Source organism: Aquila chrysaetos, chromosome 22, assembly GCF_900496995.4.
Source record: "Aquila chrysaetos chrysaetos chromosome 22, bAquChr1.4, whole genome shotgun sequence".
Lineage (NCBI taxonomy): Eukaryota > Metazoa > Chordata > Aves > Accipitriformes > Accipitridae > Aquila > Aquila chrysaetos.
This window is the reverse complement of record NC_044025.1, coordinates 11150341-11164200: the sequence shown is the minus strand read 5'-3', so window position 1 is coordinate 11164200 and position 13860 is coordinate 11150341. Positions and strand designations below refer to the sequence as shown.

Here is a 13860-nt window from a genome sequence, read left to right as displayed (position 1 = left end):
CCTCCTGCCCCTGCGCTAATGGGGACTGCCGGCAGCCGCAGCAGCCCCTCCGCGCAGGCGGGAGCCCTTGGCGGAGGGAGCGATGCACATCCCCAGCAGACGGGTCCTGCCATGGCAGTGGGCAAAGGCTCAGGCAATCCCATCAGGTCAGAGCAGGGCAGGGCACTGGCCATGCCAGGATGAACTCCGTAACCTGCCGTTAAGAGGCTTTTCCATTTCCTCTTGCTCTGCTTTTACCATTCACAGTCTGCCTACTGCAGGACAAAAGCCTCTTCAGCAGTAATCCTGCCGTTTTTCCCAGTGACGAGCGGTTCAGGCATAATGCCACTGTGTTTATCACCTTCCTGTACTTCAACTTGCCATGGATTATTTTCCATGACAGAGCAACCCACAACCCATCAAATGACTGGTCATCCACCCTCCCAAGTAAAGTTACATTCCCAATCAAACGGATTTTACCTTTTTTGCCCCTCAAAGGGCACCAGTCCAGCTGAGAAGGGGAGCTGAGTACCAGAGACCCCTGACTTTGCTGGGCAGTCATCCAGTGCTCTCAGTGGAATCCCTGTAACGCCCCTGCTACTTCTGGCATTTTAAAAAAGCAAAGGCCAAAGAGACAGAAGGAAAGAGCCTTCCCTTCCCCTGTCCCCTCCTGTAAGTAATTTTCTCTGGCCTATTTTACAGGAACTGAAAAATCTATTAGAGGAATAGCTTAATCCGGTTTGACTGTAATAATTAGGGTGCTTAAAAAAAACCCTGACTAATCGTATAAAATGTGATTGTAGACAGTTCAGTGCATGACCCTTACACTTATCACTTGAGGTATTATTACAAACCAGAAACAGCTGGCAAGCACGGAGGAGGACAAAGCTGGGGAAAAAATAATCACATGCAAAGGGACTGTTCCTTTTCTGATCTCATAACAGAGGCACTGGCAGCACCTCGAGCTGTCTTTCTAATGCAGATCCAAAGCATGAAGTCACCTCTAAGACCCTGGACAGACACCTGTGTTTTCGCCAACAGTGTGCCAGCGGGGTCCTGCCGTCGGCACCTTCTTTTCTCACACTGTTTTTGCAGGCAGTCCAAGAGGATTTGAATCAGCGGTGGAGCGATTCCCCTCAGGGCGCGCTGCAGTCAGCAGATGTTTGTAGCGACAATGGGCAGCTCTTCCAAAACAAGACAGTCTGTATTAGTCAAGCAGGATATAGTGCTTTAGGGTCATTGGGTTATGACAGAAAAGCAGTGCTTGCTTCCATGTCTTGGCTGGTAGCAATCTCTTTTTCTTTTGCTCTAGATCTTTCTCGGGCTCCAACAGCCACAATTTCTTCCTTCTCTTCCCAAGCCTAGGCTGGGGGCAGCTGACTTCCCATCATGGCATCACCATACCTTTAGTAAAGCTATTTTTTTTTTCCCACGTGTTCTGCCAGTCATTCCACAGAATTGCTGCCTGTTCAGAATGCCCTTGTCCTCGCAAGATGAGCTCATTCATGTGCTGACACTTCTTGTTCAGTCCCTTCCTACCACTCCAGCTAGGACAAACAAACACTCCAGGCACCCACCTCCTGCATGACTGTCTCAGAAGAGAAATCAGCTCTTCCAGTCTCAGTGATCCACAAGCATATTTTGGTGGAGAATTCAAAATCTGAGCCCACTGCAGCAATCTAGTGTAACGGAGATCACCCAAAGGCATTCATGCTTTAGCAGGATCAGTTAGAGATGAAGAGGTTGGAGCTGACTGGACTTGGCCATCACGTAAATGTTGGGAGAAGCAGAGGGAAGGCTCTTGTGCATCAGTACCATTCAGAGCAGAGACTGAGCCCTTGCCCAGGCACTAGCTCACAAAAACACTACTCTGTAGAGCCAGTCAGAAGCTTTAGACTTCACAGAGAGATGACAGCCAGGATGAGACTGTACTATCACCAATATGCTACTTTAATCAGCATTGAAAACATATGATCAACTTGGAAGAAGGTTTTTAAAGACTGAAATAAGAAGATGTACTACCATTTCAATTTACTCTCTCTGTTACTGTGATTAAAATACGTGCTTGATCTTGGAAGCTCTACTGCAGCTTGTACAAAAACGGTAATAACAACATTCACAGTAATGGAAATTGCAGCTGGATTTGGGTGGTTTGGTTTCTTTTGCTCTCCCATGAGTCTTCCTTGGGTCTTTTTTTCCATTCTGTTCCATACAGATTTTGATCTTTTATTAAATAGGAATGGTTATCCCCACTGACTCACTTATCTAATAATAGCTAGAACCTTTTAATTCAAATTATTTGATTCCTGGGTTTTTTAGATTACAGTAAACATACAGTTACAGTATTACTGGGAAAGTGGCAATAGAAATACCATGATCAAATTATCTTGTGACTCAATTCTGCAAAGCATGCTGAATCCTTTTTAATACATTTCACAAGTACTTGGTGGTGACCTCTAACACCAGAGTGGTTTCTCTCCTACGGTAGCTCCATTTCACAACTCTGAATACGCTTTTTTTGGAAGGAAAGCCATCCAAAGGTTTTTATAAAACATTCTTTAGCCTTTGGGAATGAGCCAATTTAATGCCAGGGTATCATTCCATTTCTAAGAGTTGAAGGATTTGAGGAAATACAATCTGCTTTCTGAACAATGTGAGATGAATATAGTTGTGGTTTTGTTAGAAACCAAGCTGCAGGGTTTGGATACACAGCTCAACTTTTTCAAAGTTCAGCTGTGGCTCTTGGTTTGTCAGCTGTATTTCTCTGCAGCGCTACTTTTTGTAACAGCCCTTCTTACGGAGCCTGCTCTAGCACACATGAATGCCTGCATCGGGAGTAGATGGCAAAAGAGACATTGCTGCCAGCTGATTTTTCTATTATTGGTTGGCCTTAAAATGGGAAGGGAGGGGAGGTCCCTCTGTAAAGTCAAGCATCACCAACAGAAGATCAGCTTGGTCTTAATTACTATTTTTCTATTTGCACTTGAAAAATGGGCAGGAACATAGGGAATAATCCCCCTGCCATTAAAGGGGAAAATTGCAAGCTCTGAAAATGCCTCCTGAAAGCCAGAGTCACTTTGAGTCCCGTGCAAAGGTGCAGTCTCTGCTGCAGCCACACTCGGCAGCACCTGGCACACACATATTGCCACCCACCACCTCCCAGCCCATGGCACGAGTCGCCAAAAAAAAAACCTGCCGGAGCCACACAGATGCTCAGTCACATCTAGCTTTATTTTAATCCCGTCAGAAAAGTTCAAGAATTACACCAAAAAATACTTCAGTCTCTGCTACCTACTGACAAAAAATACACCACAAAATTATAAACTGTTCAGTGGTTTGCTGGAGTTTTGATTGTTGGTGGAGGGGTTGGTTTGTACATTTTCAGTGAGAAATGAATTTACAGGTGGAAGGGGAACGAAGGGTAGGAAATCAGACAATGGCATTTGGCACTACATTTTTAGCTACACTATACAGTTATTTATCATGATGCCTGTTAGGACTGAGGAGTTCTGCCCTCATTTACACCCTCTAGTGTCTATGTATGCGAAATGGAGGACAAAACTGCCCAATGCAGGGGAAGAAGGGGCCAGTTCCTAATTTCCATCCCAGTCTAGCCACAAATCTGAAAAAGCAGCCTTAGTTAAATGTGAACCTTGCCCTCCCTGTGCACGCTGCTTCTCCTGCTCAGTCTCACCTTGCCTGCGCTACCAAGGAGCAGAGCTGCTTTGCAGCAACAGCTTGCAGCCCTGAAAAAAGAGAATTGTTGTTTTTTTTTTAAATCCCACCAATCTGCACTAATTGCACATGCCATTTGTGGGGAGAGGATGTTTTCCATTGGCCATGACTGGATTAAGCTTGGGGCCTGGTCTGTGTCTGCAAGCAGAGACTTGATGGGACCCTTGTACTCTGAGAACATCCTACAGCCATCCCTCTCTAATTACCTAGAATGACATTAAATACTGAAGTATCTGAAGCTGAAGAAGGGAAGTAGGATCATCCCATTTCATGGGCAAGGGAAAATTAGGGGCTGAAAAGTTAGAGGCTCAATACTGTTCTATACTATCACCACTCTCGAGAGGCACCTCAATTCATAATGGCATTTCTGTGTCTCTTGGTGACCCTCAGGAGAGGTCCCAAAGGATGAAGCCTCATGTAAATTGCCAAAGGTCATGCAGGAAATCCGTGCCAGAAGCAGAAATAAAGCCCTGATCTCCTGACTCCTAGTCCTGTGCTCAGAAGTATATTCATTATTTCACTATAGCAGCCTCTGTCTGCTTCCATCCTGCTCCATATCCAAATAGCAACCAGGGTTTCAGCCTCAGAGCCCAGCCAAGGTCACCAGCACAGTGGCGGCTCATTACGAATGCCTAGATCTTTCTGGATTTACCTAGGCCACTGCGCAGGGGTGTGTGTGCATGTGTGTTTGCACGTGTGTATGTTTGAGGGAGGAGGGAATGCTTGTATTTCTCTGTCAGCAAATGAACACTGATGCTAGATTCAATTTGACAGCAAAATATCCCCCCTTTGGCAAGCTAAACAGCAGCACAATGTCTTTGTACCAAGTTCTTTCTACCCTCTCTCTCGGAAGGATTTCAGCTGTTCCTTCACTGCATGTTAAGCTTCTGTCACAGCTTTCCAGCAATGGTAAAACTTTGCGGGATTCTCTTTGCTGCTTTTATTCTCTCTGGCTGTTTATCTAATTGCTTTTTTTGTTTTTTAATTTCTTTTTCTAACAAATAGTTAAGCAATGATTTAAAAATATTTTTACATTGTAAGGTACAGTCAACATCAAACATGCCTTTGTACAAGAGCTCGACTCGGTTACAAATCAACGAGAACAATGCACGAAAAGAAATATCCATTAAGATGACTCCTGCACTTGGGTTTTATTTATTCCTGTCGTGCTGTTAGCACAACACCCTCAGCTAGAGCAATGCAGTATAGACATGGTGTTGTCCCCCCACCCTCCAACTTCGCCTGTCACCACTCGTTAACTTTAATGACCTTCTGTCTTGGCAGCCTTGGCTTCGTGGTTTACCGATCCTGAAGACAGCCAGGGCGATACGGCCCGGGAGCTGGTCTGCTTGGCCATGCTGTAGTGGCTGATGACGGTGTAGAACCTGCCCCGGGAGTTGGAATCCTGTGCAGAGTAGTATGCGTCCAGCGAGGCCGGGATGCACCGCTTGTGCTGGAAGCGGGGAGAAAGCAAGAGAGGTAAACAGTGGTCCCATCAGCCTCAGGCTCTCACTTTAAAAATCTCATGGTTAGCTGTTCGCACGGATGACATTTGACTCAGACTTGCTGCAGCGAGAGCGTCTGCTGCGCAGCCCCGACTGCCTTTCAGCGCTGTGGGAATGCACAAAGTTTAGAGTCGGGCATCAGCCTTCAAAACCTGTTGCTATTGGCAACCCTGACTGCAGGCTGATTTCATCCGTGGATGGGAAATGGGGACTGTAAAATGAAGGTCTGACTGGTTTGGTACGGTGCTGGCATGCACAGAGACGGAGGCCCCTTGCTGGAGTCCTAGCAGGGCTGGCTGAGCAGCTCTTACCACGAGCTGGACTGAAAGCTCTGTAGAGCAAAGTCCAGAATCAATCCTCAGACAAGTAGAGGACAGGCAGAGGCAGAGTAAGCTGCTTAGGTGCTGCTCTGTTACAGTGTGTTATCTCTGACCTGTAGGATGACCACCTTGGTTGGGGATGGTAGGAAGCACAGCCCAACCGGCCAGCCCTTGTCAGAGCTTCTTGTCTGTGCAGACACTGCCCATGCATCTCCGCTGCGCTAGTGCCCACACTTGTGTGCTAAGAACTGCACAGATAAAACAATTCGCTTTGCAACAGCTGTAAAAGAGCAATCAAATGGTAACAAATGTCGGACTGGTTGGTATTCACCGGAGTCGAAGTAGCGCCAAGGACACAAAGAGCCCCAGGTACAATTGTTATTAAATTATGAGATACCCCAACTCCCAGTTCAGTGTGACTAACTGAAATCTGAGTCCAAAACCTTCAATCTTTTCAGAAGTTCTGGTTTGGATCTGATTCTGAAATTCATGACTCTGTCCGAACTTCATTTTTATATAACCTAAAAGAATAACTCACAATGACTAATACACCAACATCCTTACTCTATTTTCCAGCCCACAGACTATCCCCAGTGTGGTCAAGACTCCTGTGAGTTTACGACTTTATTCACAGTAAGGAGTCAGTGAACTATTTTGCAAACGTTTGTGGTTGGTTTTTTTAATTTCAACAGAAGAGGCAAATAGTTCTCTGTGAATATTCAACATAAAATCCCTGGGCAGCGGGGTTTTAGCAATTAAGTTACACGATTTTTTTCTTGCTAGAGGCTCAAAAGCACCTAAAAATGAACTACACAGGCAAATTCGGATTTCTTTTACAAAGGACACATGTGCCAGCACTCTGGGAGTTTTCTTTGCATTAAAATGTATGCCAATAAAATTCAGTCTCTTGAACGTGTGGGAAGCAAACGCGGGATTCCAGCTGCAATAAATCCATTCACGAATATGAGGAATTGTTCCTGAACATCTGTCTGTAGTGTTCACCAAATGCTAATCCCAACAATTACAGTGTAACAGTAGCTGATGGAGGCAGATGCAAGTCCACATTTCCCATAACACTTTTCCCATTTCAACACATTCTTGCCAAATGTTCTGTTTGGCCTGGTCAGAAAAGCAGACTAGACTGTAACCATGTAGTCAATTAGAGTCTATCGTTATCTCAGGCAATCCATCCGTCTGAAGTTTCTTACCTTATAAACAAATCCATCTGGGCAACTGTGGTCGTAAGTAAAGGCTTTGTATACCACAAGAAACACTATGCAGGCAAGGAATGCAAGAGCCAGACTTATGAGAATAGTGACCTACAAAAGAGGGATAACGTTACTCTACATATGTTAAAATGGCATATGAGCAACCTCATAATTAAATGACTTATAGTAGCAGCCATCCTAACAGACTGCAGTCTTCACTCCACTGTGCAGTACTTAACTAAGCATGGTAATTGAATGAATGCTAGATCCAATAGCCCTGAATTCTCACATAATTTCCATCCCCCCTGCAGACCTTCAGGAGTGCACATTCCTGTATTTAACCCCTTGCAAATGCATGGATTTTGCTGAGGCATTTGGTGTTCTCAGCTTTGTGTTCCCATGCTCTCAGCTGTTCAACCAGCAGCATCAGCTGCTGGCCCAGCAGGATCCACTGGCAGCCAGAGTCCACATTCGGGGTCTAAACTGTGCAGATAAGCTGCCTTATAACCATGGCAAGATCCTGCTTTTCTGATAGCAGAAGTAGGTGAGCAGGTAGGAAGAATGAAGCCTTTGTAGCACACATCCCTTTGTGCCTTCTGGGCGATGCAACAAGGATAAGTTTTGCCTCAAGTACCTTGCAGAAGGGAGGGCGGGAGAAAGGGAATCCTTCTCTGTTTATCAAAGCTGTAAAAGGACAATACCCCGACCACTGACAAAGCCCAGCATGTAAATCCCGCAGCATTTCCAAGAGCAGATGCTGGTGTTGGAGGTACCAGACACAATACCCTCTTTGGGGCTCAAACATTCCCCCTCTCCTCGTTCCCAGCAAGTTACTTTGCTGCACCATTCTGTTTCTTTGCTGTAGCTCCCTTCTCTCCAGCCCTTCCAGGTCCTAAATAATTCACTCAACAGCAGGTTTCCTGGCCCCATTCAGATATCTGGACTGAGGCCCCGATCCTTGATTTTAGCTGAGCTGTGTCCTCCCCAAGGACTGAGCAAGGGTCCCAAATGCACTCTCGTTCTCCCCTTCCCCAAAGCTTTCTTGGTCCCAGCTGGTAATTCCGCAACTGCAGCATAGCTGGCTCTGGCCTTCTACTGCCTAAGTTACAGCAACACATCCTGTCGAGACTGCTGTCTCACACTGATCTGGATTGGCATGAAAAAAATATCATAATCCCTGGGGCTCCAGTGTTACCATGCAAACTAGAGTTGCTAATCAAATGAACTCACTTACAGAGGTGATGGGGCTGGGAACAGCAATAGGGGAATCATTTAAAGCTGTTGCATGGCCAGCAGCATGGGGAGGGAGCTGCGGCAGCTCCCCAGCTTGGTCTGGCTCACTGGGACTGTGACCAGCAGCACGCATTTTGCAGGATATTTGCCTGCATGAGGAAGCGGCTGCAATGTTCCTGTGCTCGGTGAGCCTGTGAGAGCTCACGCTGAGGAATTTCTTACAGAAAAAGTTTGAGGTCAGGCATGGGCTTACAGAAGGGATAGCGATCAATGGGCTTTTTCCTACTCACAACCTCAATCTGTCAGCTTCAGAATCCCACCTTCTCGTCATGGCACTAGAAGCTGAGCCCAGGGTTGCAAATTTTCCCTGGTCACATCAAAAGCCATCCACTGAGACAACTGCAGTGGTCGGATGTGGCAGGGACTGTGTGCCTGACCCCGGCTAATGCCCCTGTCTGCAGGCATGCTACCACCATACCATGCATGTGCTTATCCTCAAAAACATGCCCCCATCCCAATATCAGGGCTGCACCTACCTGTACTAAAGGCAATCATTATAATTTACTGCCCTAGCAAGGAAAAGCCACAAATTTTTCAGGTCCATCTAGTCATTCAGGGTTCATCCACTCTTCTGTTGTTACAGTTATGTCACAATCCTCTTTATTTTCTTGTATGGGTGTTCAAGGAAATTGAACAGTAGGCATAGGCAGAGGTTGTTCCTTAAGTAATGTATAGGAGACTGCTGATAGCAGAAAGTGGGGAAATAGAGGGATAATTCCTACAGTATAGTGGACAGGTTTGTTAGGAACAGCAACTAATAAAGAGCAAGGTGGCCATATCTCAGAATTCATCACTATAATATTATTAATATAACAATAACATTATGTAATATTAGTAATACTTTATGAGTAAAGATATACTAATTGCTTAATACTGGTTCACACTGAATTTTGCTCTAATTCTCTCCTTCAGTCATCGCAGCAGCTGTAGTTCTGAGAACCTGTATGATATGCAATCCCTGCACGAACTTAAAGGGGCCACTGTAATTGCTTGCAGTGCAGGAAAAGACCTCCCACCTTCACCAATCCTGCAGAAAGATGCCCTGCCTGGTGAGGTGTATTCCTACTTTGCACACAGCACATTGGGACTATTACTCAGAGAAGCTGAAGCAGCCCTGGCAATGCCACCTGCAATGCTGGAAGATCCAGGGCTACAATTTTGGTGGCTGTTTTAAGACAAAAAGAAAGAGTGAAGGTAAATCTGCATGCCTGGCCTTAAATCTGACCCAACACATCCAGTTCAAAACTCAGGAAAGAGAGAGGTATGGAGACTATATCTAGAAGGAGAGATTCATAAGGTCATTGTTAAGTCAGAATATTTTAGAATAAAGTGTAAAAAGGTAAGAAGATTGGGGCTAACAGGCTTTTCCAATGATGAACAGGTCACTGAAGCCCCAACCCGCCTTTTAGAATAACTGCTCATATTAACCTCCTCTTTGGGGCCTAATCTGCTGCAAAATGGGTCAATTAAGGAAAAGGCAGCTGCAGAGGTAGAGGCACTTACTGCTGGATCTCATAAGAGAACAAGTGTTAAGAGAGTCCTGGTGTGCTGAAAAGGTAGCTGGTAGAAAAGGCGTACAGTTGTATGAATTGCACTAGTCTGACCATGAAAATATGGGCTCCCCCTCCTCCCCATCAAAGCACACTTGCCTGCAAGTTTGAATAGAAATATTTCAGACCAGCTTTATGGTAGGCCATGGGTTCCCAACCTGGGGGAGCCATATGCCTTTTCATAGTGCTGAAAAGGAAGAAGTCTCAGTTGGATTCAAGGGAGATGAAAATGGAATTTACCATCATTTCTGCCCCCAAAAGAAGTTATATTACACCTGAAAAAATGAAAAAAGTCACTTTGAAAAAGTATAGTCAAAAGGAGAGACTTCCTGGATTAAGTATGCCAACACTCTCTACTTTTTCCAACAGGAGTCCGAGGAAAAAAGTCCCTTCTCTATAAAGACCCATCACAATTCAGGTCTGGCAGGCCAGGTCTGCCTGGAAGAGCATTTCCCCCTGTAGAATACATGTTCATCAACTCTTCCCCATTTAAAAGGGAAGCATGTTAGGCCTGGTACTTCCTCCAATAACAATTTATGTAGTAATACAAAGATGACAATGACACAAGTCTCCTTTGAGGTCAGTTTGAAGGCACTAAAGCAATACATACATCTTGCTCTACGAAAGCCAATGCTTAGACAGCAGCCCTGGCTAGAAATTCAGAAAATAAGGAATTATCAGCTCTCCAGTTTGGTTGCTCTGCCCTAAATACAATGTACAATGAAAAAAGAAATCTTGCTTGGGTTAAGCTGAAGGAACAAACCTGTGCTGAGGGCAAAGGAAGAGACAAAGGGCAATGAAATTACACCAAATGCCACCTGGGAATGCATAGAGCGTAACTCAGTGAGAAAGTACCTCTTGTTCCTAAGAAATAAGCAGCTGCTCATCCTCTAGCTTTCTTTGGTAAATACAACCTTCACCATCAGGGCTAGCAAGAGCTGCATACCAGCAGGATGCATACACCCCGTGCTATGATTCCTCCTGCCCTAATGTTTACTTGGTTCCTTTCTCTCCCTCTGCATCACTGCTTCCTCCATCCCAGAGGGATCCACCAAGGCTGACTGCACCCAGAGAAGAGGCTGCGGAAAGGGAATATCCCTGAACTGTCAGAGGTCTCCCTCACCTGGAATGACTCTGTGTCTGCCTTCCCCAAGAGTTGCCACCAAAGTTGCTTTGAAGGCTTCTCACTCTGAGCCAGTTAAAATGGCCAAGTTCTTCCTTCAGCCTTCAGAAAAAGAAAGAACTGAGCTGTCTGGAGCGAGAATGAATGTCCCTTCTTTTGTTAAATCCCACATATATGCACAGCCTATGGAAATGACCATTAGTAATGCGATTTGACTGGTTCCTTTCCTCTTGTCTGCCCACTGAGCCCCTAAAAATAATAAATTCCCCTCTGCTCTGTCACTCTGCTCTGGCAGAGTGCTGACACCCAATTCATTACCTCCCAGGAGCAGGTCCCTCTGCTGAGCAATCCCCTCCCTCCAGGGTGTAATTGAGCCCATTTTCACCTCCCTCCTGCCGTTTCATGTACTGGCAAAATTACAGCATGACACAATATTACACATGATGATACATAGTGTAAAATTGTTCTGGGATTAAATGTCATGTAAAATGTTAAAACCCAGAGGAACGGTAACAAAAATCCACCCCTGGATATTTTGCCATGCCAGAGCTAAGATCCACCTCTCTAGCTATTCCAGAGCATACAAAGCTTCGTTAACATTCAAACACCAAAGAATCACAGAGCTGCAATACCTAATAAACCTCCACTTTTTTTTATGATTAACATGAACCTTGGCAGTCTCTAAGCAATATAAACACTCACAGAGGGGAAATAAAATTTAGTGAGTAGATAAAACCTAGAAGTGCTGCAGGCATGAATCTGTCATGTGTGACTGCTCGAGTGGGTAAAAGAAGGGGGCGATTGTCTACCCTTTCCCCAAAGTCTTATATGATTCCCAAAGGTTCCCTTAGGATGGGAGGGTCTGCTGGAATGGAGAAGAGAGAACATCGTTACCACACCAAAAAACTCCCCATCCTCCACAAAACATAGAAAGAGGCCCTTAAAATCCATGAAAGATGATGTCAACCTCCCATCAACAACAGCACACTTGGCTTGGTTCCTCCCGACCTTTCCCATAGATGAAGTACATCGTGCACTTTCACAACAGCACGGATAGAAAAAAAAAAAGATATATCCTCATCAGGCAACAGGACATAAATTGCCACTAGGTTTTGCTCCAGTGAGATGATATCTAATTGCAATTGTGTTCCAGTTAACCTGGCTTTCATGCTGTCCATTGAAGTATCCTTCCTACTCTGTTTGATTTCAACAGCTGCCCATGTTTTTTATTGTCATCAAAAATTCCCTTTTTCCCTCTCTAGCTACAATGAAAAGCCTTTTTTAAAAGCAAACCAGAGAACAATGCCACATCCAAACAGCAGGGCATTCTTTTAATAGCCTTTTCCATTGCAAGGTTTCTACATTTTTATTCCTTATTGTTTTCCTTGGAAAAAATTTTCTGGTTTATGCCCTTAGTTTTCAGAGAGGGTGCGCACGCTTCACTCCCCATGGAAGTCAACGAGAGCGGGGAGCTGCTGGTCCCTCCAAAAATCGAGCCTTAGGGGCTTTGACAGCAATACTGATAACCTGCAGAGCTGCAGAGCCTGCAGGTAGCTACACACCAGCATTGGGCTGGTACTGTCACACAAACCAGTGAGGTATTTCGGTGCCTTAGAGTCCTTGGAAACCTGAACTCTCTGGAAATACCTGGGGGGAAAAAGAAGCAGAGAAAGGCAGATCCTGAACAGAGGTTGATGAGAATACTATTGCACAGAGCAGATATTCATAAGGAATGATTTTCAGGCAGTGTAGGTGGGGGAAGGGTCTGTCAGCAGATGGCAGTTCCCTTAAATTTATGCACTGTTTGAACTGAGTTGACAAATATTTTTTTCCCAGTGGGGACTGGATGCAGACGGCTCCCTATTAGTATTCAGCATCCAACCCATGCTGGTGAGTTGTGGGGGGTGTGGTTTTGTTCCCACTTAAGCCACATATTACTTGTGTTAGCAGCTGGAGGAACATAACTTATAATCACGGCCCTGGCGTCAGGGCTTGTCATTCCACCTTTATGTTTTTTTCACAGGCTCCACTGATGCTGTCGCACCCTGTGAGGACTCAGCATAAAAATGGTTAAAAAAAAAAATTGGGTAGGGAGAGAAAACAACATGAGCATTCAAATGCAAGCCACCTCACAGTGAAACACAGAAGACAACGTCCTACAAAACTGTGAAGCAACACCTTTTGAAGAAGTAAAGGGTTGTTTTTTCTAACCCAAACCACAATTAATCTATGAAACTAAACACAATCTAACAGATTTACTCTATACAATATGGTCAGCAGAAGGAGGTCAGTAAGATTCCAAAAAGACGAGACATTCGTATGGAGAGCCTCCACATGGCTTGAAGTAGGGCTTAATAAAACAAAAGGCACAGCCCCCTCTTTCCTCACTGAGTTCTCGTATTTGATGGCATGAACCAGTCATTTAGAGCCAGATCCACAAAGGCAGTCAGGTGTCTAAATCTCCTTTAGTTTCCTACAGGACACTAGAATCAGTAGGCACCTTCTGTAGGCTCAGGTGTCTTAAGAGGGGTAAGAAATTGGCCATTTTGGATTTTCACGCATTGTTCTGATGTATCTGCCTCTGGGTCACTAAAATGGGTTTCCAAATGAGATGGTCAGCAAGTCTGGTACAGCACTGCAATCCTTGTGCTCCACTACTAAAACTCAAACCCATCACTGCTCATACTCAGGCAGCAATCTTATCATCTGCTGTCTAAAATTCATTTGGAAAACCACTGTGCTGCCCTTTCTTTGGGGGGAAAACAGCTGCATTCAGTCCAGCTTTGGAGGAACTTGGCAAGTACCGCCTGCTGTTTGTGGATCAGGCACAAACCCCAGGTGCCCAGGCATTTGAAACCACCTTCCATTTACCACCTAAGTGGAGCAATTCTAAGGATGCAAACAGATGATGTGATCTCTATCAATCTATCTGAAGAAAACAGCACAGAATATCTTCTCCGTGCTCATGCAACTCTTATGAGATGCTAGCAAGCAGGGGTTTTCATCAGCGTGGGTGGTACTTCTTAGATATCAAGCATGATTTTTTTTCTAAACCTGGCAAATAAATGTTTGACTCTGGACACCTTTCCCACTGCTCAGAGCATGCAATATATATGCTTATATATGCTCAAATTAGCAGTACAGCCA

The 13860-nt window shown here is 45.0% G+C and overlaps 1 protein-coding gene across 3 annotated transcripts in view; it reads right to left on the bottom strand.

Annotated features, from left to right (window-relative positions):
- Positions 1–3191: 3191 nt before the first annotated feature.
- NSG2 (neuronal vesicle trafficking associated 2) overlaps positions 3192–13860 on the bottom strand; it is a 41736-nt gene continuing 31067 nt past the window's right edge. For all 3 annotated transcript variants that reach the window (XM_029998017.1, XM_029998018.1, XM_029998020.1), the window contains exons 4-5: positions 6748–6858; positions 3192–5167 (exon numbers count right to left, since the gene is read on the bottom strand). In XM_029998017.1, coding sequence (XP_029853877.1) covers positions 4976–5167; positions 6748–6858 — 303 coding nt within the window. In that variant the 3' untranslated portion in view covers positions 3192–4975. The remainder of the gene's footprint in view (positions 5168–6747; positions 6859–13860) is intronic.